Source organism: Quercus suber, unplaced genomic scaffold (genome assembly GCF_002906115.3).
Source record: "Quercus suber isolate HL8 unplaced genomic scaffold, Cork oak 2.0 scaffold_229, whole genome shotgun sequence".
Lineage (NCBI taxonomy): Eukaryota > Viridiplantae > Streptophyta > Magnoliopsida > Fagales > Fagaceae > Quercus > Quercus suber.
In genome coordinates this window covers 588,706-610,229 of record NW_027069687.1, presented here as the reverse complement: position 1 = coordinate 610,229, position 21,524 = coordinate 588,706, and the positions used below count along the sequence as shown (strand labels likewise).

Sequence of the window (21,524 nt, the reverse complement as noted above, 5' to 3'; positions counted from 1 at the left end):
ATGCGATATGATTTATGGACACTTAAGATACGCCCTTACGATACAGAACTTTTTGTACACGATATGTATCGTGTATCGTACGCTACTAACAACTATGATTAAGACTCTTACTTGTACTAGTAGTAATAGGATTCCTACTAGTATTAGGACTACTAGTTTGACTAGTAAACCAAACCTAATAAATACTTAGACCCAAAGAAAATAAACCTAAGATACTTAGAATACCTTAGAAGATCCTAGACTCAACTAAATTACCAAAATACCCTTAATTATCAGGAATTGCAGAAATTACAGACTTGCCCCTAAATATAAAATTGATCATAACTAATAAAATAAAAACCCAAATTAAAAATTGTTTTCACCCTAAAAGACTTGTACTTAGTTAAAATGACACAACTTTCACTTCAATTGGGCTTCACACAAGGACCCAATAAAATAATTCTTGAATAGGCAAATTTGCTAAGTAATAGCATATTAATCTTCCATGACTTCATCGCTATCCTCCATGGACCTCTCAAGTATTTGTCTATGACTCTATGAATAGATGGAATTATTGCCTATAAATCATCTTCTCTGAATTTGCTAATTTCTTTATCACTTGCCAATAATTATTATTTTACAATTAGGAAGGCACATTATACTTAATTTTTGTGCTGGCAGATGAGGTGCCATTCTATGTTGCCACAGATGAGAGGATTGTGGAAGTGCAGGGAGAAACTTTGAAGGTTCTCAAAGCTCTAGAAGCAGTAGTGGGTCACCTTAGGAAGTTTTTGGTTGATCATAGTGTTCTTCCACTGTTTGAAAAGAGTGTAAGCTCATTTCCTGTAAATTGTCTAGTTATTTATGGTTTTTTACACTGGCATAGTAATTGCGTTGCAATGTTCATTTTAGTATGCTGCACCAGCGCCTGTCTCACAAGATCGCATAGTTGATACCTGGCCAGACAAGTCCTTACTGCATACTGCTTCTCAAACTGCAATTCCCACTGATTATCCTCTCTCAATGTCCACAAAGAAGGATTCTCTATTCCTAGATCGTGAAACTCGTTTGGAGTCTCAACTCTCGGCCACTGGAATTTCACTCTATGGACAAGATCCTACGATTTCTGGGATTCGTTCTTCAGGACTTGGTCGTACTGGTGCTCCTATTGTCACTCAGGTTAACATTTTAACTATTCCTTATATTATTTGAGTTTGAAGTTTAATTCTTCAAGATATAAGACTTGGCTGACTGGCCCTTTATGTTGATACAAGATAAGTGCCTGGTGTGTGCTTTGCCTTTGGGTCTAATGAAACCAACTGTTTTTCACTTTTCCTATACTCTATGCTTCTCTGAAAACTTGCAGATGTGCTGCCTGGGGTATTTTCTATAATTTTTTTGGTTAAATTTTCACAAAAAGTTTGATTCTACATGCACCTAAAGGCGTAAACCTTACAGACTAGTTCATGACATTGAATAATTTAGATATTGATGTGGGAACAAAATTTATTGTGCCTTGAAATTAAATGACAAATATCTCCACCCATATAAGATTGCATCGGGCCTTATTATTCATTTTCTTTATAATCTGACACCAGAATTCCAGGTCATTGCTTCTTTCTTATAATACTTCCCTGAACGTTGAGCATAGAAGGTGGATAATTTATTTATTTTATGGTTTGTAGGTTGATTAGATCTTGCATTCTTTTCATTCATTTTGGTTACTAGTTTTGTTAACATTATTTCATTCATTGTTTCCTATAATCAGATTACACAAACAATGCAAATCCCATTATCTTATGCTGAGGCTATACTTGGGACTAAAGGGACCAATATTGCACTCATTCGTCGTAGTAGCGGAGCATTCTTAACCGTGCAAGAGAGCAGGGGACTACCTGATGAAATTACTGTGGAAATTAAAGGAACCTCATCGCAGGTGCAGACAGCTCAACATATGATTCAGGTAGGAACCTTTTTCACTGATTTTCTGATGCAGGACAATCAATAGAAAAAATAAAAGAGCAAGAATATTAAAGGGTAAACCTAAGAATCAGCACTTAGGGTCGCCTGGAATAAGCACCAAACTAAAATCTTAGGCATCAGCACCTAAGGTGTTTGGAGTCAGCACCCAACTATTGGAAAATATCCAATCTAAATTTCATTGATCACGTCTAATCTCCCAATACAAATAAACCAGTCTCTTATATAGAGCTAGAACTGGAAAATAAAAAGATAAAGATAACAGCATACCAAAACTATCCTAATTGAACTCAAATACTAATACTTATCTAATCTAGAAAATTAGCAAAGAAATCCTAAACTAATCCAACTACATAAGAAATCCAATCTAGTAAGGTGTGGTATCCTCATTAACTCTCCCGGGGTGGGGAAGACTCTGCCCCGTCAAGTATAACTCTGAGTAGTACTCTAGCAAATCTGGATCAAGATTTTGTAAATTGTAATTCCTCTCTTGTGATCCAAGTGTAGTCTGATATTGGTTGTCCCTTCCAGCAAACTAGGAAGCACTGAATTTCTCCATCCCTGGTAGAAATAAACCATAGGGATTTGAACAAAATCACGGGGTTGGTTTTAAACTGCTGGACCTTTATAAAATAGCCAAATTCTCATTATTAAAGATGGAGTCAGTTTTGTAATCAGTTTGAAAATCAAGACTAGCATTTGGTCCAACATGTTTCAACATTTTTAGTGATTCAGCACTACAAGCTTGTTGCTTACTTGGAACCATGACATAATCCCCTGCTTGAAATTTGATGTAATCTGAATTAGCATTGATTTTATAGGGATTATCATTTGCTGGAAATTGTTTACTTACCTCATGATGCTTATATGTTCCTATTGACTCAAGTATTCTACCATGGGGTGAAAATGTTGAAATAAAAATCAATAGAAAAAAAAAAAAGAACAAGAAAATTAAAGGGTAAACCTAAGAATTAGCACTTAGGGTCACTTGAAAAAACTCAAATAAGCACCAAGCTAAACCCTTAGGCACCAGCAACTAAGGCATTAGGAGTCAGCACCCAACTATTGGAAAATATTCAATCTAAATTTCATTAATCACGTCTAATCTCCCAATACAAATGAACTAGTGATCTCTTATATAGAGCTAGATTTGGAAAATAAAGAGATAAAGATAACAACATACCAAAACTAATCCTAATTGAACTCAAATACTAATACTTATCTAATCTCAAAAATAAACAATGGAATCCCAAACTAATCCAACTACATAAAAAATCCAATCTAATAAGGTTTGATGTCCTCATCATTTTCCAATTTTAAATTTTTAACGAACTGAACCCTGGTGTTGTTTTAGTATTGAGTTTTCAATTTTCTGGTCTTCCTCAGAAATTTTTGTTTAACTTGATAGTTGATATTGGTAGAGTTAGACTCCCAGTTAGTGGAGTTTGATTCCATGATCTTGACCCATTCTAATGGGAAGAAGGCGCCATTTGAGCATGACTATACTAGATGTAATTTCTCTATTTGCAGGAAGCTATAAATAGTCACAATGAACCCGTTACAAGCAGCTATGGAGGGCTAGATTCTGGTTTGAGGTATTCCTACTCTCAGTTGGGCAGTACATCTTACCCTTCATCTTCGTTCTCCTCACAATCATATGGTGGGTATGGATCTTCGAGTTTAGGAGGCTACAGTGCTTTCAGGCTTTGAGGTGATGAAAGACTACTGGCAAATTTGTACGTGTGGACTAATTTCTTTCCAATTAATTCTGATTAGAGATGACTAAATTCCGAATGTAGTTTGTGTAAAGTCACCAGAAGTTGTTTCTGCCTTGATTTTATGTAATACAGCTACGATCTGTGAGTAATTTTCGGGTGGCTAAGCTTGAAAAGAGGGACAGAAAATGTAATGAGATAGTAGTGATTTTCCTTATGGTCCTAAAAGTTTGATTTTCTTTATCAAAATCTGCACCCACGGGCATATTCACAGAGAGAGTAGCTCGTGGCTCATAATAAAACTCTAACCTGGGTTCTACTAGGCATAACTTGCTTAAGCATGGTTGCTGGTTGGGCCTGAAACCTATAGTAAAAGTGTTGTTCCTTCACCAAACTGGATGAGGTCAAAGTTGGAGAAAACACTGGATTAACTCGACCAACGGGTGGGTCTTTGTACAGCCGGTTAACTCCATTTCATTCATGCTTCTTTGTATATATGTTACATATTCCTCCAGACTAAAATAAAATGGAATAAAATCATAATGAGAGTCTAATTAAAAGGTAAGGAATTAAACTAATCGTAGGTCGAAACAGTTTGTGGGTCCTTGGTCGGGCGGGTGGTAACATTTCTGGTTACTTATTATGTAATAAAAGAAAGAGAAGAAAAACGAAACAATAATTAAGTGATGCTAGTGTAGTAAACTATATATTTGTTAGGAACTCATGGTTAGAACTCACTCTTGAAAATCGACCTGCAAGGTTGAGGGTGTTTAAGAACTTATAAACACATGGCTAAGCTTACATTTAATTCATGTAGAACATTAGGATCATAACAATATTTTTGATACGGTTTAGTAAACTATCATTAAAAGAATTAAAACTTTCTGCAATCCAATTTTTTACTTTCAAAATTAACCCTATTATTTATTTGAAAGTATGCTCCATTTGTTTGCTTTGCTTTTATGCATTTTATGATGTTTGTTTGGGAGTAAAATGTGGTTAACTATAAAATATTTTACAATCAACGGTAAAATGTAAATAAAAACATGTAAAACGTTTTACGTTTAAAACAAGTGTAAAATATTTTACAATTTCATTCACATAACTCTCCCTTCTCTCACTGTCAGGTTCTCTTTCTTTCTCTCACAAACTAGACTAGAAAGCCACTCATCATCAGGCTCCACCCACTTGTTCTTGGTTTGAACTTCTTAAGCTTTCATTTTTTTTTCCTTGGTTTGACCTTTGGTTTAGTATCCTCCATCATTGGCCCAACCTCCACTATTGTTGGTTCACCCAACGGTTCTTAGATCTTTTATTTTTTATTTTTTATTTATATATATTTTCCGTTGTAAGGGTTTTTTGATTTGGGTATTTTGGGTGGTTTATGGGTTGCGGTGGTGGCTCTCTCTCTCTCTCTCTCTGGATTTGAGTGGTCAGTTGAGTGGTGTGCAAGAGTTTGCACTGGTTTGGTGGAGGTTTGGGTGGTTGATGGAGTGGGGTGGGTTGGTTTTCGTCGACCTGGTGGTGGTTGGTAAGTTGCTTGGATTTGATGGATGGTGAGATTAAGAACTTTTTTTTTTTTTCATTTCATTTTACTATGAAACAAACAATTAAAAATGATTTCTTGGCATTTTCAAATACTCAACCAAACACTAAAAAAAAAATTTCAATGAAAAAAATTGAGAGACAATACACTTCAATAAAAAGAAAGAAAAAAAAAAAAATTCTATTCACACTCACATTGCCCAAAAAAAAATGCAACTTTTCTCAAAATAAAGAATTGAAAGTTAAAAAAAAAAAAAAAAAAAAAACACACACTAGGCACTACAGGCTAGTATAAAATATAAAAAACTAAAATTCAATTTACACCCTTGGATTTTACTTCAATTATTAAACTAGTCTTTTAGATTTAATTTTTGTGAATTTTATCATTCAATTTATCAAAATAAATGTTTATAATTCGATAGCAAATAAAGCCATTTAAAAAAAAAAAAAATACTCACCAAACAACAAAATTTATTAANATAAAAAAGAATATCATATCTTAGTCTTAGGCGATATTATTTAATTTACAAAATGAAACCTTAGGATTTAGGAAGTATTTATCAAAAAAGAAAGGAAACCTTAGGAAGTAATTTGACAATCAAAATAAAAGTTTCGGTTGTTAAAATTAAATTGGATTTTACCCTTAAAAAAAAAAAAAAAAAAAAAAAAAAAACAATAACAGCCGTTATCTACAAGTACAAATAGAAACCCTTGAATGGGGATAAAATTGGAAGGCAGGCATCCATATAGATAAGATAGTAAACGCAGCAGCAGGTGAGGACCGTGAGGTGAGTAGAAAGAAAGAAATGCCAAGCTTGAATCTATTTACGAATGTGCCAGTGGATGCAGTAATCGCCTCTGATATTCTCAAGGACGCCACCAAAGCTGTCTCCAAAATCATTGGCAAACCCGAGTCTGTTAAGTCCCCTTCTTTTTCTTCTTCTTCTTTTTATATCTTGTGTGGACTTCGCTAGTTAGACAAAAAAAAAAAAACTCTTATACACACACTAGTGGGCTTGATTTTGCTTACTTAATTTCATTATATATTCCTTATTCTTCTTCTTCTTCTTCTTCAGTATGTGATGATTTTGATTAATGGTGGAGTGCCTATTGAATTTGCGGGCACGGAAGAGCCAGCTGCATATGGAGAATTGGTCTCCATTGGGGGACTTGGACCAAGCGTTAATGCAAAATTGAGTTCAACAATTGCAGACATTCTTCAAACTAAGCTATCTATACACAGCTCCCGCTTTTATATTAAATTTTATGATGTTCAGGTATATTTTCTTACTTCAATTCGTTTTTTACTTTGTTATACACACACACACACACACGAGTTACTTTAAAATTTGCAGCTAATTAGTATGCCTCTGTTTTTGTTTGTATGCGAGATAAAAATACTTTCACCTGCCATAATTGGTATCACAAAGCGGCATCTTCTGTAAATATTTAGAATCATCATAACATAGTTTCCCCCATGATTCCCTGCTTAGTTGCATATTTTGTTTAGCATTTTATAACTCCTTTACCATCACCAAGATTTAATCTTTCTTTGCTACCCCTTGTCTCAACAATTTTCCCAACCCAAAAACTCTTTTTCTTCGAACATGGAAACTGATTGACAATATTAGTGGGTATTGGAATCATCATTTACATTTTCTTTCTTGCTTGATTTCTATATGTAAGCAAGCAAGATTTTTCACTGGTAAAGGCAATATCAGAAAGCATTTACTATCTTCTTTTGAAGAAAGAGTTTTCACTTTTCATGCATTGCTGTTTCTAGCTAATTTTGGTCTAATATCTGATTATCTCTTAGATATTTTATCCCTTTAAATTTTTTACACATTATTGTACTGTTATACATAGCAGAACCAATTTGTCCCCTCAGAAATCATTTTGTATTTGATATTAAACTCAGTTCAATGGTAGTCTGATCTTAAAGGGGACACTGAATACTCTTGCACGGATGGTGGTTTCTTTATAATTTGTAATTACCTGGGGTGGAAGGCAAGACTATTAAGGAAAGTAGTTCTGAGATTGTTGATTCAATGAATGGCTTGACAAGATAATGAAAGATGTAGAATCATTACAAATTGTCAAAAATAGTTACCAAATGCATAAACGTTTAACTTTAGGTCGAGGTGTAGTGTAGGAACTGATCAAAAAATTTATCAATTTATGGGCATTTGGAGGATAGATGCAAGACTACCTTTTATTTATTTATTTTTAATTGGTAAGTTACATATGCACCCATTGAGTCTTGAAACCATGCCATGATTTCACCCTCAAAATTTTCATTGCAGAATAAATGTCATTTCAACCAGAACTCCTTGGTTTGAGTCTAACATCTTTTAAGATGAAGCTTAGCAAAATTTGATTAAATTTTTGCCCCACTTCAGAGTTAATTGCACCTTATAGCTCGGTGCTTTGCCGTAGTCATAAACTGGTTTAAATGTTCATGGAAAGACTGTACTGGGGAACTATATGCTGCTGAAACATAAATAGGGCACTAGTCACTGTGTGCCAAAAGGGAACTTCAGCTATATTCTTCCATGTAATTGTCAAAAGTTACCTTTGTAGTAATACATTTTTTGTTTACTAATTAAGTTATATGCTCTTCCTTTTTCTTGGTGCAGCGATCTTTCTTTGGGTTCAATGGCTCAACATTTTGATGAGAAAGGTTCTGGGTAATGGATACATGGAAATCTGAAAGCTTCAATCCATGGGCCAGAGCCTGCTGCAGGGCTATTCTTGGTCTCAGTTGTTCTCTTTCTTTAGGGAAGAGATAACCCATGTATTTGATTATAATGAAACAAATAGAAATACTCTTTTGTTATTTAAGTTGGGGACTGATTTCCTGACTTCCTCTTCCTGGTTCCTTTGAAGTCCCTAGCCTTTTTGCTTCTGGTAGACAGTTGCTGTGCTGTCTTTTTTTTTTTTTTTTGTTTTTTTTTTTTTTTTTTTTTGAGGAGGAGTTAAATGAGGGTCTTTATGGTCATATTACACCCTCGGGCAGGGAGCTAGTGGCCTCGGGACAGGTTAGCCCGATCTCCGGGGCCCGCCTGTACCACTGTGTGGGAGTCACCTCATTTGAGTACACCTCACCACTAAGTATACCCACCCAACGAAAACCTGCTGGCAGCAGGACACCTGTGCTGTCATTTTCCGAAAACCATATAACTCCACAACTACAATAGTTGTGCTAAAAACATGTTAAGGACTTTTTTATTTTTTGTTACATTATAAATGACCCCAATTCCACAAAGTTCAAGGTCACAAATGTCTAAAAATTTAGATATTAGGCCTTTTAATCCTTCAAGCACAACAAGCTCATTCATGTGCTCCAAAGTCCGAACCCATTACACCTCATTTCAAGTAAGAGGGAATAGTGGTCTAGCAGGTAGGGGAACAAGTTTTGGGAAATACTGACATACCATTCCCCTACCCAAACACATGTATGCTTGGGTGCATGCTTCAAGTGAACGAGAAATCATGTTTCAGCCGTGCATGCATGCTTCCTTAAATCACGAATCAAAGGTAATTCACATCAAACTTGGGTGCATTGCTAAATATTGCTCAAACAGTGATAGAACACTAATAATTTTGGCTAACAGTGGTATTTGGCCATTTTCACCTATGATTTTTGTGTGGCTCAAAATGATTTGACTGAATTGTTCTTGAACCAGTCCAACCGCTCCAGTTCCTAGTTTTGAGGGTTGAACTAGTGGTTCAGTTTTTGCAGTGTTTTTATATATATATATATATATAGAGTTAGGTTCATGTTACACCTAGTGTAACTCTAAGCAATGTTATACTACCTAATAACTTGTTATTAAACTAATTTTTTGAAAATCTAACCATTGAATTACATGTTCTATATGTTCTTAACATGCATGCCAATTTTCATATCAATTAGATGTTATTTACCATTTGATCTATAAACTAATCTTTTATGCATTATTTTAAACTACAAAAACTTGAATTTTAACAATTGATCGATGACATGGTTATTAATCTTTGAGAAAATTATAACACCTGGAATAAGGAAATTATTTTATAGAGGGAAACAAATGCAGTTTTGTCCCTCCTTTAAATATACCTTGAAAAAAAGTCTAACCTTCTCTTTTAAAAAAAAAAAAAAAAGAAAAAGAAAAAGAAAAAAAAAAAAAAGAAAAAAAAAGAAAAAAGAAAAGAAAGAAAGAAATAAATGGAAATGATGCCAACAAGTGCAATTTGCAATTTATAGTTTTATCTGTTAGAAATAAAAGTTTACTTGGACAATGTATAACCAAATCTACTCCAGATCTACTTGTTATTATGCTCATTAATGCAACCTTATCCCTTAAACTCAATAGGCATTCTAAGGCTATATATATATATATATACATGAGAGAAAACCTTGTTGAATATGATAGAGAATTAATATATATATCAAATATATTATATTGTATCCGCCTATCTAGTATTAATTAAGAGATAAGATAGTGAATGACCATTTGAATAATACAAGAGTTTATATAATTTCCTTGTTATTCATGGCACTTTGTTTGATCTATTTTCTTTATTTTATAACACATTATTATCATGAAACTCTACCCAATTTTGAAAGGAATTTGTACTTCTTTTGGTCCTTGAACATTAAAGGTTATTTGTGTAGTGCTCTAAGCTCATAGTAAGTTTTCTCCCAAAGAATTAGTAATTTTATTATCCTACTTATTTCTTATAAGATGAATTAGTAATTTAATTATCCTATTTATTTGTAATCACATTGATATAAATGTCGAACCTTACAAAACTTGAATTCATTGCCCATGACACCTCGGACAATAATTACTTATCATGGATCCTTGATGTCAAAATTCATCTGGAAGCAATGAACCTTGATGAGATCATCACTTTCTTTTGCTTCTTAACATGTTTTATTGCTTTCCTAGCATGTCTACTTGCTTTCTTAACATGTTTTATTATTTTGACTTTGTTAGCTTGGCCTTCTTGGGCTATGATATGTATAAATTTCTTGTTTGTGCTTCTTGCTATGTTTATATGCTTAATGCTTTGTTTGGATGCTATGCCTAGTGCTTTTTAGCTTTTGCACATCTTGTTTATGCCTCTTTCTTGTGTTTTGGCTTTTGGGTAGGGTGTAGATCTAGATCTAGTGGTCTAGGTCTACATCCATACACCCAAGTTCAATAAAGGGTTTGGATTAGTTCCTTTTTGCATGTTTGTGCTTTGTTTGATCTTTTCCATGCTTTTTGTGTTTGGATCCATGCTTGTGTGCTTAGATCTTGTTTATTGCATCCTTGCCATGCTTCATATGTTGTTTTCCCTTTGTGGGTTTGTGTGTTTGCACCTTTGGTGCCTCTTTGTTTGTTTGGTTGCATCCTTTCCCCTTTCGTGGTTTGTTTGGATGTAATCATGTGTGGGAGTACACCTTCAAGACGTTGGCTTGCTTGCCGCTTGCCCTTCTCTCTTTTTGTTTAGCTTTGCATGTTAGGGTTTCTCATGTTAGCCTTGTATGTGCTTTATTGCATGTTTAGCTCTCCCCTTTATGTGATAACATGCTTTGCTTCCTTTATGCTTGCTTTTTGCCACCTCGCGTAGGTTTCCTTGCTTTTTTTTTTTTTTTTTTTTTTGGCATCTTTGTTTATATGTTCATACATGTGTCTTTGTGTGCTTGTTTGTGTCAACAAACTTGGTTCCTACCCATGATTTCGTGTGAGTTCACACCTGTCTTTGTACACGAAATCCTGAGTCCCTTTTAGGAACTTTGCTTGGTGGCACACACGTCGTTCGTACTCCAGTATAATGGAACTTTGCTTGTTTGCCCATTTGTGTGCTTTCTTTCCTTGTTTGCTTGGCTTGTGTATTTGCCTAGTGCTTTCTCTGCTTCTTTATTATCCCTTTTGCTTGTTTGCTGGCTTTGTGTTTTCTTTGTTTTTTGCATGTACACGCTTGGAGTGAGGGCACAACTTCTATAAAATGCAAGCAAAAATGGCAAAATTCAAGCAAAAGAAGCAATCCAAAAAAGGGCAATGATCAGTAGATTAAGAGGCTTAGCCTCCCTATGTGGTTTTCTCTCTCTCTCTCTCTCTTAGCCTTCTCTTTAGAACCATGTTTCTAGAACTAGGACTTTCTTTCCTTGTATCTTGCTTAGGCCGCATTCTTAGGGTATGACAATGTTTGATCTTTATCTTTCTTGTACCTTGCTTGGGCTGTGTTCCTTAGGTATGGCAATAACTGATCTTTACATTATCTAATACCTTGCTTGGATTATACCCTTGGAATGTTGGCAATGTCTAGTTTATTTTCCTGTTCTGTGTGCTTGCATTGTGCATGCTATATATGTATGTATATATATATATATGATGGGAACACAAGTTAAGAGCGTTCGTCCATAGTGGTCGTCCACATACAAACCACATCCATAACCTGATCACATCCAGAAGACCTTTCCAAAGATAGAGAAGAAGTAAGGGAGCTAAGGGTAAGAGCAGCGAAGTTTGTCCTTATAAACGAGGTGTTGTATAAAAGAGGTTTTTCTCAGCCATACCTGAGGTGTTCGTCCGTAGTGGTCGTCCACATACAAACCACGTCTATAACCTGATCACATCTAGAAGACCTTAAGAGGAGACTAACAATGGCATCGAGCGTAGGAACAATGCACGTCCCTCTATAATAAGACCATCTAATTCCAGGGAAGTCATCCATAGCACAATGGTAAGGAAGACTAGATAACACTTGGAAAATCCTATAAGTACTCATAAAGTTCTATATGATCTGACCATGATGATATACTCTTAAAACGTGGAGGGATGATCCCGTAATCCACTCCACGTACCCTATTTACCCATTCTCTCCATTTACTACTCACATCACCCATGATGGTGGAGGAGCTGCACAAATAAACCCACTTTAAACTCTCTATAAATGGAGCAAGTCCCTTTCACTCAAGGTAGGTTCTACCATTCACAATTTCCCATTCTTGTATTCTAGAGAGAAAACTGATTTAACCATCGAAGGGTCCTTGGCCGGGTCACACTGTTCACCCTTGACAATTCTTTCATTCTTTTTAGGACTTACAGCCATTACCATAGTCTGAAGCATTCTAGTCTATTGATTTTCATGCATCATCAATATATATATATATATATATATATCTGCTTGTTTAAAGATGGTCATGCACTTTGTATGATGGACTCACATGATTAGGAGGGTACCCTTCGTGATCATGGGAGCTCTTGACCTTGGAGTGTGGGTATGCATTCAAGGCGATTGCCGTAGATGCATATTCATGCTACATTGTGTGCATGATTGTCGCAGTGTGATTGCTTCGATCCATGTTAGCTAGTTACATTAGTTTCCTCATGTATGCAACATGCGTCAATGTGCTTAACGCTTTGGTGAGTTTCGGCTTGCCTTAGTAGAACATATTGATGCATACTGTATACATAGATATGAAATCCTGTCGGTGCGCTATAGGGCACCAAATGCGAAACTTTGTCGGATTTTCACTATGAAAATGGGGCATCTTTTTGCCGTTTCTCATAGCAAAAGCTTGGTCAAATAGTATTTTGTGTGCTATGACACATTTAAGGCAAAATATTGCCTGATTTTTGCCACGAATATAAGGCGAAATGCTGTCGGATATTCACTATGGAAATTTGGTAACAATTCCAAATGTGCCAGCAAATCATTAATAAAGGCCACACCCCTTTCCAAAATTAAACCTCAAAGCCTAATTCTTTTAAAACCCCCAAAGCTAATGCCAATAGCTTGTTTTTAACTGCCAATATTTGAAAATTAAGATTTTACCAAAACATAGGACTATCTTCAGAAAGGCATTGTGAGGTGCCTAACACCTTCCCCACATGTAACTAGACTTTCGAACTCAAAAATCAAGATTTTTTTACCATCCATGTTAGATTAGGGAAAACAACCATTTTTCTTAGCCTTGGACTAGTAATAAAATCAAATAGAGTCAGGTGACCAATAACACTTTAGAAAAATAAAAAAACCCAATGATTGGTAGTGACTTCACTACCTTTGGTAATAATAGATTAAAATTGACTTAATTCAGTCACACACCAGAGATTTACCATTTTTCATAGCACCTAAGCTCAACAGCCCCCCGACACATGGGGATGCGTGCGAGCATCGCCGCGAGGCATCGACAATGATGTTGCATGTTTGCCAATAATTGAATAATGAAAATTAGGATGAAGAGAAGTCATTATTCAGCTATCCTAAACACGTTTACCTTTTCTCACCCATTTTGAGCCTTCAAAGTTGTTTTCTTTCAAAGTAACCCTTGTTAAGAACTACCCCTTACACTAAGGGCAAGAAGTGGAGTAAAAGAAAAAAAAAGTGAAGTAAAGTGAATCAAAAGTGAACAAAAAGAAGTGAAATGTGAAGTGAAATATAGCAAAAAAAGTGAGAATGGAGAAAGTGAAAATGAAGAAGTTGTTTGTGTGAACTACGTTAAGCTTGATCCCTTTTGGGTACATAGGCAACCTTGTAAGGTGTAGCCACATAATATCATGTATTGAGAATTTGAATTAGCTAGATTTTTATGAGAATAAGTTGTAGCACTTACTCATTACTTATTATTTGTTTGTTTCTTGTAAAGGTAAAAGAACCCACAAGGCTGAAAATGCACAAGGGCGGTCTAGGTAAAAGTTAGAGCCTAAAAAAATAATAATAAAAAAGAAAAAGAAAAAGAAAAAGAAAAGGAAGTGAATTAGCCAAGCTATAGGTAGGGTGGACCCTACAAGGAGGATTCATCCTAATGATTGAATGTTTTGAAAGTTATCAACAATAAATCGAGTGTTTAGTTCCCATTTTTACCATGCCCATTAGGATGATCTTTTTATGTGTCTTCTCTTCTTAAAGTCTGCTCTGTGTTCCTCTTGTCATCTTTGTTGTCATTTGTTTTGTGTATATCTATGTTTGTCTCTTCTTTAAAAGTTGTCGTGTCTGTCTTTGTCTTTTGCATCTTCATGTTTGCTTGCAATCCTTGCAGTTGATCTGTGATCTTTTGTTGTTTGTTTTTGTTGTCTTGTGTGGTTGTTTGCATTTTTGATGTCTCATGCGGTTCTTCATGTGTTTGTTTGCTTGTTTGCATCCTTGTTTTATTTTGGACCTTAGGTCCATTTCATACTTCGTTTGGGCCTTAGGCCTCTCCTTGTTTTGTGTTGGGCCCTGGGGCCATCCTCATTTTGGTTTAAGCCCTAAGCCCATCTTCTCTGTCTTTTTGTGTGAATCTTGTGTGTTTGCATAAATGGTTATGTTTGTGTAACCCCTATGTTGTTATGTGCAAATCTTTTGTGGCCATATGCATCTTTGATGTTTAATGTAAGTCTTTTGTGATCATATTTTGTGTTACTAAACTTTTGTATGCATCTCTGTTGTTCATGTAAGTTATGTGTGATTGTTTATTATGTATTTTGTGATCACATATTTCTTTGTGTGTTTGTGTTTTGCATCCTTGTATACGTCTTTAATATTTGCATGAGTCTTGCGTGTTTCTTCTTGCAAATCTTATGTGATTGTGTGTTTGTGTGAGCCATGTGTAACTGTTTGTGTTTGGACGTAAATGCTCGGTCGAATGGTCCCTTTGGCATAAATGTTCATTCTTAAGTGGTTTGTTTGTGTTTGGATGTATCGGTCAAGTGGCCTCTTTGGCGTAAATGCTCATTCTTAAGTGGCCTATTGTGTTTGGAAGTAAATGCTCGATTGAGTGGTCCTTTTGGTGTAAATGCTCATTTTTGAGAGGCTTGTTTGTGTTTGGAGGTAAATGCTCAGTTGAGTGGTTGCTTTTGGCATAAATGCTCATTTTTTTTAGTAGCCTCTTTTATGCTTGGACATAAATGTTCACTTCGAGTGGTCCCCCCAAGGTCCTTAAAACTCAAAGGTGGAGGCCTTAAAGGTCGAAAATATCTCTGATTTTCTTTTATTTCTCTTATGGTACATTTCTTGTTTGCATGATTGCTTGCATGTATATGTATCATGATCAGGTAGAGGTCCTTAAAACTAAAAGGAGAGTCCTTAAAACTTGAAAACATCCTAGATTTTCTTTTGTGTCTCATGTGGTTTTTCGCACTTCTTGTTGGAAGTGCACTAATCACTTTTTTTGTTTTTTGCATAGGCCATGTTTGCATTTGCTTGCATGTTTGTGTGTTTATGTGTAACGTGTGTGTGTGGACTCAAAAGTTTATTAACTTACAAAATGTTTTATCTCTTTAGGATTTTAACTATACTTGCAATGCAGGCATAGTTAAAAGAGGGGCAATTGTAGACACCTCATTTTGTAACTGCTAATAACTTTTAGTTCCCTCCCCCCCCTCACAATGATGAGCTTGACATATGTCAACCAAGGGTTATTAAAGAATTTACAATAGTTTGGAAGTAATCACAACTCAAAAGTGCTAAAATCACTTTGAAAACGATGCTAAAAAATGACATTTTCTTCCTGTTTTGACTATAATTTTTGATATTGAGTGAGGTTTGTTTCATTGGAAACTAGACATCATGTGCTTCAATTTGAACATAAATTTTGCATGATTTGGATTTATATCAAGTGAGTTATGACTGTTTGAAGTCGAGCCAAAGTCATGGGGATAAACATGCATACGCATGAGGTTAAAGGTGCATACACAATGTTGAGACTGCATATGCACCTTTGTTTCCAGATCCTTAGAACTTTAGTTTTAAAGGCCCAAAACATCATTCTTTGATGTAGGACGACCCCTAGATCTTTGGAAACGTCCAAATGCCTTAAAATAGCCCTGAAAACCCTAGTTTTAATGTATAAATACTCACCTTTTGTCTCCAATCAAAGCCCTAGCTATAAAGAGTGCCTTCATCTTTTATAAACCCTAGTTCATCTTTTCTAAAGTCACCATAGCACCTTTGCACCTTTTTTTGGTCTTCTAAAACCTCTTTTTACCTTTTCAAAATATTTTGTTCTTGAGTTTTGATTACCTAAATTATTTTGTTTTATTATTATTCTTGTTCTCTCAATCTAATCTCAGTATTGTAGGTACTGATAGGTCGGTTAAACAATCTCAAATCTATGATTCTAAAGCAAGATGAGTTTCTTTCCCATGATTTCCCACTTTGTTACATAGGATACACCTGATTCTTTGTTTGATGTTATCTTTAGTGTTTTTATCATAGGCATTATATGTTTACATAATTTTTTTTAATGTAAGTTTATATCACTTACTTGGCTAAGCAGGTGTCATGCCACCTCAATAAAAAATAAACGCCTAACCCACCGTCCAGCACTTTTTAATCTAGTCAACAAATGCACACTATTCCTACTTGAATAGAAAAAACCTGTTACCAAACAACATCATCTTTGTTGCCCAAATCAAAATCCCTAAAACTCAAAACCTCAGCTCAGACTCTTGTGCTCTCATGCTCTCATGCATGTGGAAGCGGTAGAAGTCCTGTAAGGTTGTAACCTCTGCAAGAGGTCAGTGGCCTCCGTCTGGTGAGGTCTTTTTGAAAAATAAAGTTTGGAAGACGAGCTAGAAGCATTCTGGAAAAAGCTATCCCTCATTGAAGAAAAGGATGAGCAGGTGGTGTTGGGTAGCAATAGCATAAAAGCAGCAAGAAAGTTGGGCATAAACTATTTAGTTATGAAAGTGTTATCATAAAGAAGCATCTCACTGGATGCACTATGAAAGAACCTTAGAATGGTGTGGAAATCGAATAAAAGTATGTAGATTTCAGAGTTAGAGGACGAGCTGTTCATAGTGGAGTTCGGGGACGAAAGGGACAAGAAGAAAATAATGGAAATGTGACCCTGGAGCTACGATAAACAATTGATTATCTTACAAGAATTTAAAGGGGAGCAAATGCCAAAGGAAGTGGTTCTCAAATGGTCTCCCTTTTGGATTCAGATACATAATTTGCCACTAAAAAGCAGAACGAGGGAAACAGGGTACTCAATTGGTGCAACAATAGGCGAAGTGGTAGAGGTGGACGTCACAGAGAGTGGAGTGCAGTAAGGGAAATGCTTGAGAGTCTGAGTGATGGTGGATGTTACACAAAGATTAATCTGAGGAAAGAGGGTCACCATCGAAGGAGGGGAAGGAAGGTGAGTTCAGTTCAAATACGAGAGACTTCCAATTTTTTGCTATCATTGTGGTCTGTTAAACCATGGCATGAAAGATTGCACTGAGGTGGAAAAGAGGGGTGAACAATCTAAGATGAAGGAATTCTAGTATGGTGCTTGGCTAAGAGGGGAGCTATTAAGAAAGCTTGTGAGAGAGATAGATCAAATAGGAAGAAAGAGTCCAATGGATAAGTTCAAAGAACCCAACCAAGGGAGAAGTGCTCGGATGGAATTGGTGGTCCAGTAGGCCGGCGGCGATGCGGTGGAGAAAAACCAACTCGAATTAGGATTGAAAGGGGAGAGTGGGAAATCGAAGTCAACGATTCTAGTCCACGAAGGTGGAAACAATAGGAAAACGCCAAACAAGACAGACGAGGAGGTACAGGGTAGTGTGCCTAAACACGAAAGGGGAAGGCAGGGAAGTCACCAAAGTTCACTTTGCCTATCCTAGGATATAAACCTATATTGGAAAATGAGTCTCGAGGAAAAGGGAAGGATAAGATGTAGTGGGAGACAATGACACCATGGCAGGAGGTTCCAAAGTTTGTTTTTAACGAGGGCCAATCATCTGGTGAGCACCAGGGAGAGGTAAAGCCCGATAAGGTAGAGGCAGCCCAAGGCCCAATGTTAATGTTATACAAGGAAGAAGTGGGTTGGGTTGCTGAGTGTCTAGGCCCAACGAGTGGGCACTAGAAGCAAAAGGCAGGGGAGGTTCAGCCCAAAAATTTAAAAGAGCAACCAAGTCCAACTGAAGTCAAGCCCATAATTCAAAGCCAAGTAAAACATGAGAGCCCAGTTCCATTGCAGTAGTTGGAATCAAATGTCATTGAGGTCAAATGCAATAAAGGGTGTAAAGAGAGCAGAGCGTTAGGGAAGGAGAACACTACCATGGATGGCGGAGTGGCGACAACTGCGACGCAACGCCGCCAAGCTCAATGAGTCTTCTAGCATGGAATTGCCGGGGTCTTGGATCACCCTCGGCAATTCGAACTCTCACTGACAAGGTGAAAGTGAAGAATCCGATCCTGGTCTTTCTATCTGAGACCAAAGTGAGTTCAAGTAAGATGAAGGGATTCCAAAATAAAATAGGGTACACGGTGGGGATTATCGTGCCCAGTGACGGAAAAAGTGAAGGCTTAGCTATGATTTGGAAGAAAGGAACAGAGATATGGCTGAAGAGTTGCTCTAATTCTCACATAGATGTCGTGGTGGTGCGTGAGGCAGGACAAGCTCTGTGGAAAGCAACTGGATTTTATTGCCAATTTGACTCGGGTAAGAGAAAAATTTCTTGGAGTCTTTTAGAATCTTTGAATAAACAATGTGATATGCCCTCGGTTGTCTATGAAGATTTTAATGAAATAACCCATACTGATGAGAAATTGGGATGGCTAGATAGGGATGCAACACAGATGTGGAAGTTTTGGGAATGTTTAAGCAAGTGTGGTTTAACAGATTTAGGATTTGTGGGCAGAGTTATACTTGGTGTAATGGAAGAGTAGGGGAGCAGAGGACGCTGATTAGACTAGATAAAGTGGTAGTGAATGAAGCATGGAGAATCATGTTTAAAGAGGCTAGTGTCTACCATTTGGCTATGTCTGCGTCAGATCACTGTATTATTGCTTTGTATCTGAAGAGGAAAAATCCAACAAGACCAGTGAAACGAAGGTTTTTGTTTGAAGCTATGTGGACTCGTGATGAAAGGTGTAGGCAGATTATTAAGAATGCATGGGATCCTCTTTGAGATGATATTGACTTCCAAATCCTTGAGAGACTAAAGAGCTACCAAGACCATCTGTAAAGGTGGAACAGGGAGGTCTTTAGCAATGTCGACAAAACTTTAAGAGTTAAACAACAGCAACTACAAGAGCTGGAGGCTTTAAATATGCTACATGAGACTGCTGAGGAGATAGAGGGGTTGAGGAAAGAAATTAATGAAGCACTGATAAAGGAAGAAGTGATGTGAAGCCAAAGATCAAGAGCCTTGTGGATGAAATACAGAGATCGAAACATGAAGTTTTTTCACGTGACAGCAACACAGAGACAAAGGAAGAATAGAATTGAAGGCCTATGGGGAGTGGATGGGCAATTGCAAGAAGAGAAAGAAAGGTTTGAGGAAATTATATTGGAGTATTTTGAAAAAAATATATAGCACAGAGCATCCTCGTGAATATGAAGTAAAGGTTGAAGATGTTGAAAGCTGTATCACACCAGAAATGAACAAATCCTTAGTAGAGACCTTTAGAATGGAGGAAATCAGATGTGCCCTTAATCAAATGCATCCTACAAAGTCTCCCAGCCCCGATGGTATGTCCCCTTTATTCTTTCAGAAGTACTGGGATGTAGTAGGTCTTTATGTGACAAAGTGTGTTTTACAAATTCTGAATTTTGGTAGATTACCTTGTGTGTTGAATAAGACATATATATGCCTAATCCCGAAAGTGCAGTGCCCTTAGAAAATTATGGAGTTCAGGCCAATCAGCTTGTGCAATGTAATATATAAGATAATGTCCAAAGTTCCAGCAAACAGTCTGAAACGTATCCTACCAAAGGTTATAGGAGAAGCTCAAAGCGCCTTTGTTCCAGGGAGATAGATCATTGACAATTTTTTTGTTGCCTTTGAGACTAAGCACAGTATAAAAATGAAAAGGAAAGGAAAAAAAGGATTAATGGCTGTCAAGCTTGATATGAGTAAGGCGTATGATAGAGTCAAGTGGAAGTATTTAGAAGGGGTGATGAGGAGAATGGGCTTTCAGGAAAAGTGGATCCAACTATCTATGATGTGCGTGAGAACAGTGTCTTACTTCGTACTCATTAATGGTGAACCAAAAGGACGAATCATTCCTACAAGGGGGCTACGTTAGGGTGACCCCATCTCACCGTATCTCTTTTTGTTGTGTGTGGAAGGGCTTCCGGCCATGCTTCAAAGGGAAGTTAGGATGGGGAGGATAAGGGGGTATCAGTTTGTAGAGGTGCACTGCAAATCTCCTACTTATTCTTCGCCGATGATAGCATAATTTATTGTAGAGCAACATTGGAAGAGGCCAATTGGGTGAGCAAAGTTTTGAAGGATTATGAGAGGGAGTCTGGCAAAAACTGAATAAAGAGAAAACATCTCTCTTTTTTAGCAAAAATACTAAAAGTGAAGTAATGGAAGGGGTGAGTATCTACTTGGGGCGCAAAGGATATAGATTGGGTTGTTTTTTGGAAGTTAAAAGAGGAAGCAAAGGATATAGATTGGGCTATGTTTGCAACAATGGCATGGAGTATATGGAATAACCAAAACTGATACAAGCACGAGGGTAAGATCAGGCCTGTGAAAACAATAGTCAGTGATGTGGTCAGGTATGTTGAGGAATTCAGACAAGGCTTCACTTCAAATCCAACCATTCCCAAGCAACCTCCTCAAATTGGATCTGAATGGCGCCCTCCAAATGCTGGTTGGTACAAAGTAAATGTTGATGTAGTAGTTTTTAAAGTTGCAGGCAGTTGCGGAGTGGGGGTAGTGGTTAGAAATGAAGAAGGCTATTTGATGGGAGCAATGAGCAAAAAGCTCCCTTTTCCTTTGGGGCCTTTGGAAGCAGAAGCAAGGGTAGTGGAGGAGGGAATTTTGTTAGCAAGGGACCTTGGCCTTAATGAGGTAATCATTGAAGGAGACGGAAGATTGTTATGAGTGCCCTTGTGAACTCAAACCCCCAGTATACCCCATCCTTAATACAGAAAGTAATGGAAGGGGCGAAATACAGGCTACAGGCTTTCAAGTCACGGCATATCCAACACGTTCATAGAAGTTGTAATAGGCAGCTCATACGCTTGCAAGGCATGCTTTTAATGTTTCAAATAGCATAGTTTGGGTGGAAAATACTCCCCAATGATTTCAATACAAATATGTATGGATGTATCAAATTTGGGTTTATCCCTTAATTAATGAGAGTTCACTAGTATTGACTATCAAAAAAAAAAAAAAAAAAAAAAAAAACTTACTCTCAGCTGTCAACGCTCAAACACATACAACAACAACAACTACATGACCAAGACGAAGAGCTTCAAAATTCTTATTTTTTTTAATGTGAATTTGTCGTTGCTCAAAAAAATTAAAAACAATTTTAAACTTTTCTTTGGCTTTTGCATCTTTCTGCTCAGCTTTCTCGGCAACCAAACAGACTCAAAGAAAAGTAAAACAAACA

The 21,524-nt window shown here is 36.6% G+C and overlaps 2 protein-coding genes across 2 annotated transcripts; both read left to right on the top strand.

Annotated features, from left to right (window-relative positions):
- Positions 1-3,891, top strand: LOC112012606 (RNA-binding KH domain-containing protein PEPPER). Its single transcript, XM_024044982.2, has 5 exons — positions 1-54; positions 627-809; positions 892-1,158; positions 1,748-1,942; positions 3,490-3,891. The coding sequence occupies exons 1-5, from the start codon at positions 1-3 to the stop codon at positions 3,667-3,669; spliced, it is 879 nt and encodes a 292-aa protein (XP_023900750.1). The 3' UTR covers positions 3,670-3,891.
- Positions 3,892-5,933: 2,042 nt separating this feature from the next.
- LOC112012605 (uncharacterized) lies at positions 5,934-8,080 on the top strand. The gene is made up of 3 exons (XM_024044981.2): positions 5,934-6,136; positions 6,296-6,496; positions 7,856-8,080. Exons 1-3 carry the CDS (start codon positions 6,026-6,028, stop codon positions 7,889-7,891), a joined length of 348 nt encoding a protein of 115 aa, XP_023900749.1. The 5' UTR covers positions 5,934-6,025; the 3' UTR covers positions 7,892-8,080.
- The last annotated feature ends 13,444 nt before the right edge of the window (positions 8,081-21,524 follow it).

What these genes read in the sequence shown, in the direction of transcription:
- LOC112012606 (XM_024044982.2), top strand. Translation starts at nt 1, where the DNA reads ATGCGATATGATTTATGGACACTTAAGATACGCCCTTACGATACAGAA. An exon ending in GTGCTCCTATTGTCACTCAG is followed by an intron (nt 1,159 to 1,747) that starts GTTAACATTTTA and finishes TCCTATAATCAG; the next exon opens with ATTACACAAACAATGCAAAT. An exon ending in CAGCTCAACATATGATTCAG is followed by an intron (nt 1,943 to 3,489) that starts GTAGGAACCTTT and finishes CTCTATTTGCAG; the next exon opens with GAAGCTATAAATAGTCACAA.
- LOC112012605 (XM_024044981.2), top strand. Translation starts at nt 6,026, where the DNA reads ATGCCAAGCTTGAATCTATTTACGAATGTGCCAGTGGATGCAGTAATC. An exon ending in TCATTGGCAAACCCGAGTCT is followed by an intron (nt 6,137 to 6,295) that starts GTTAAGTCCCCT and finishes CTTCTTCTTCAG; the next exon opens with TATGTGATGATTTTGATTAA. An exon ending in TTAAATTTTATGATGTTCAG is followed by an intron (nt 6,497 to 7,855) that starts GTATATTTTCTT and finishes TTCTTGGTGCAG; the next exon opens with CGATCTTTCTTTGGGTTCAA.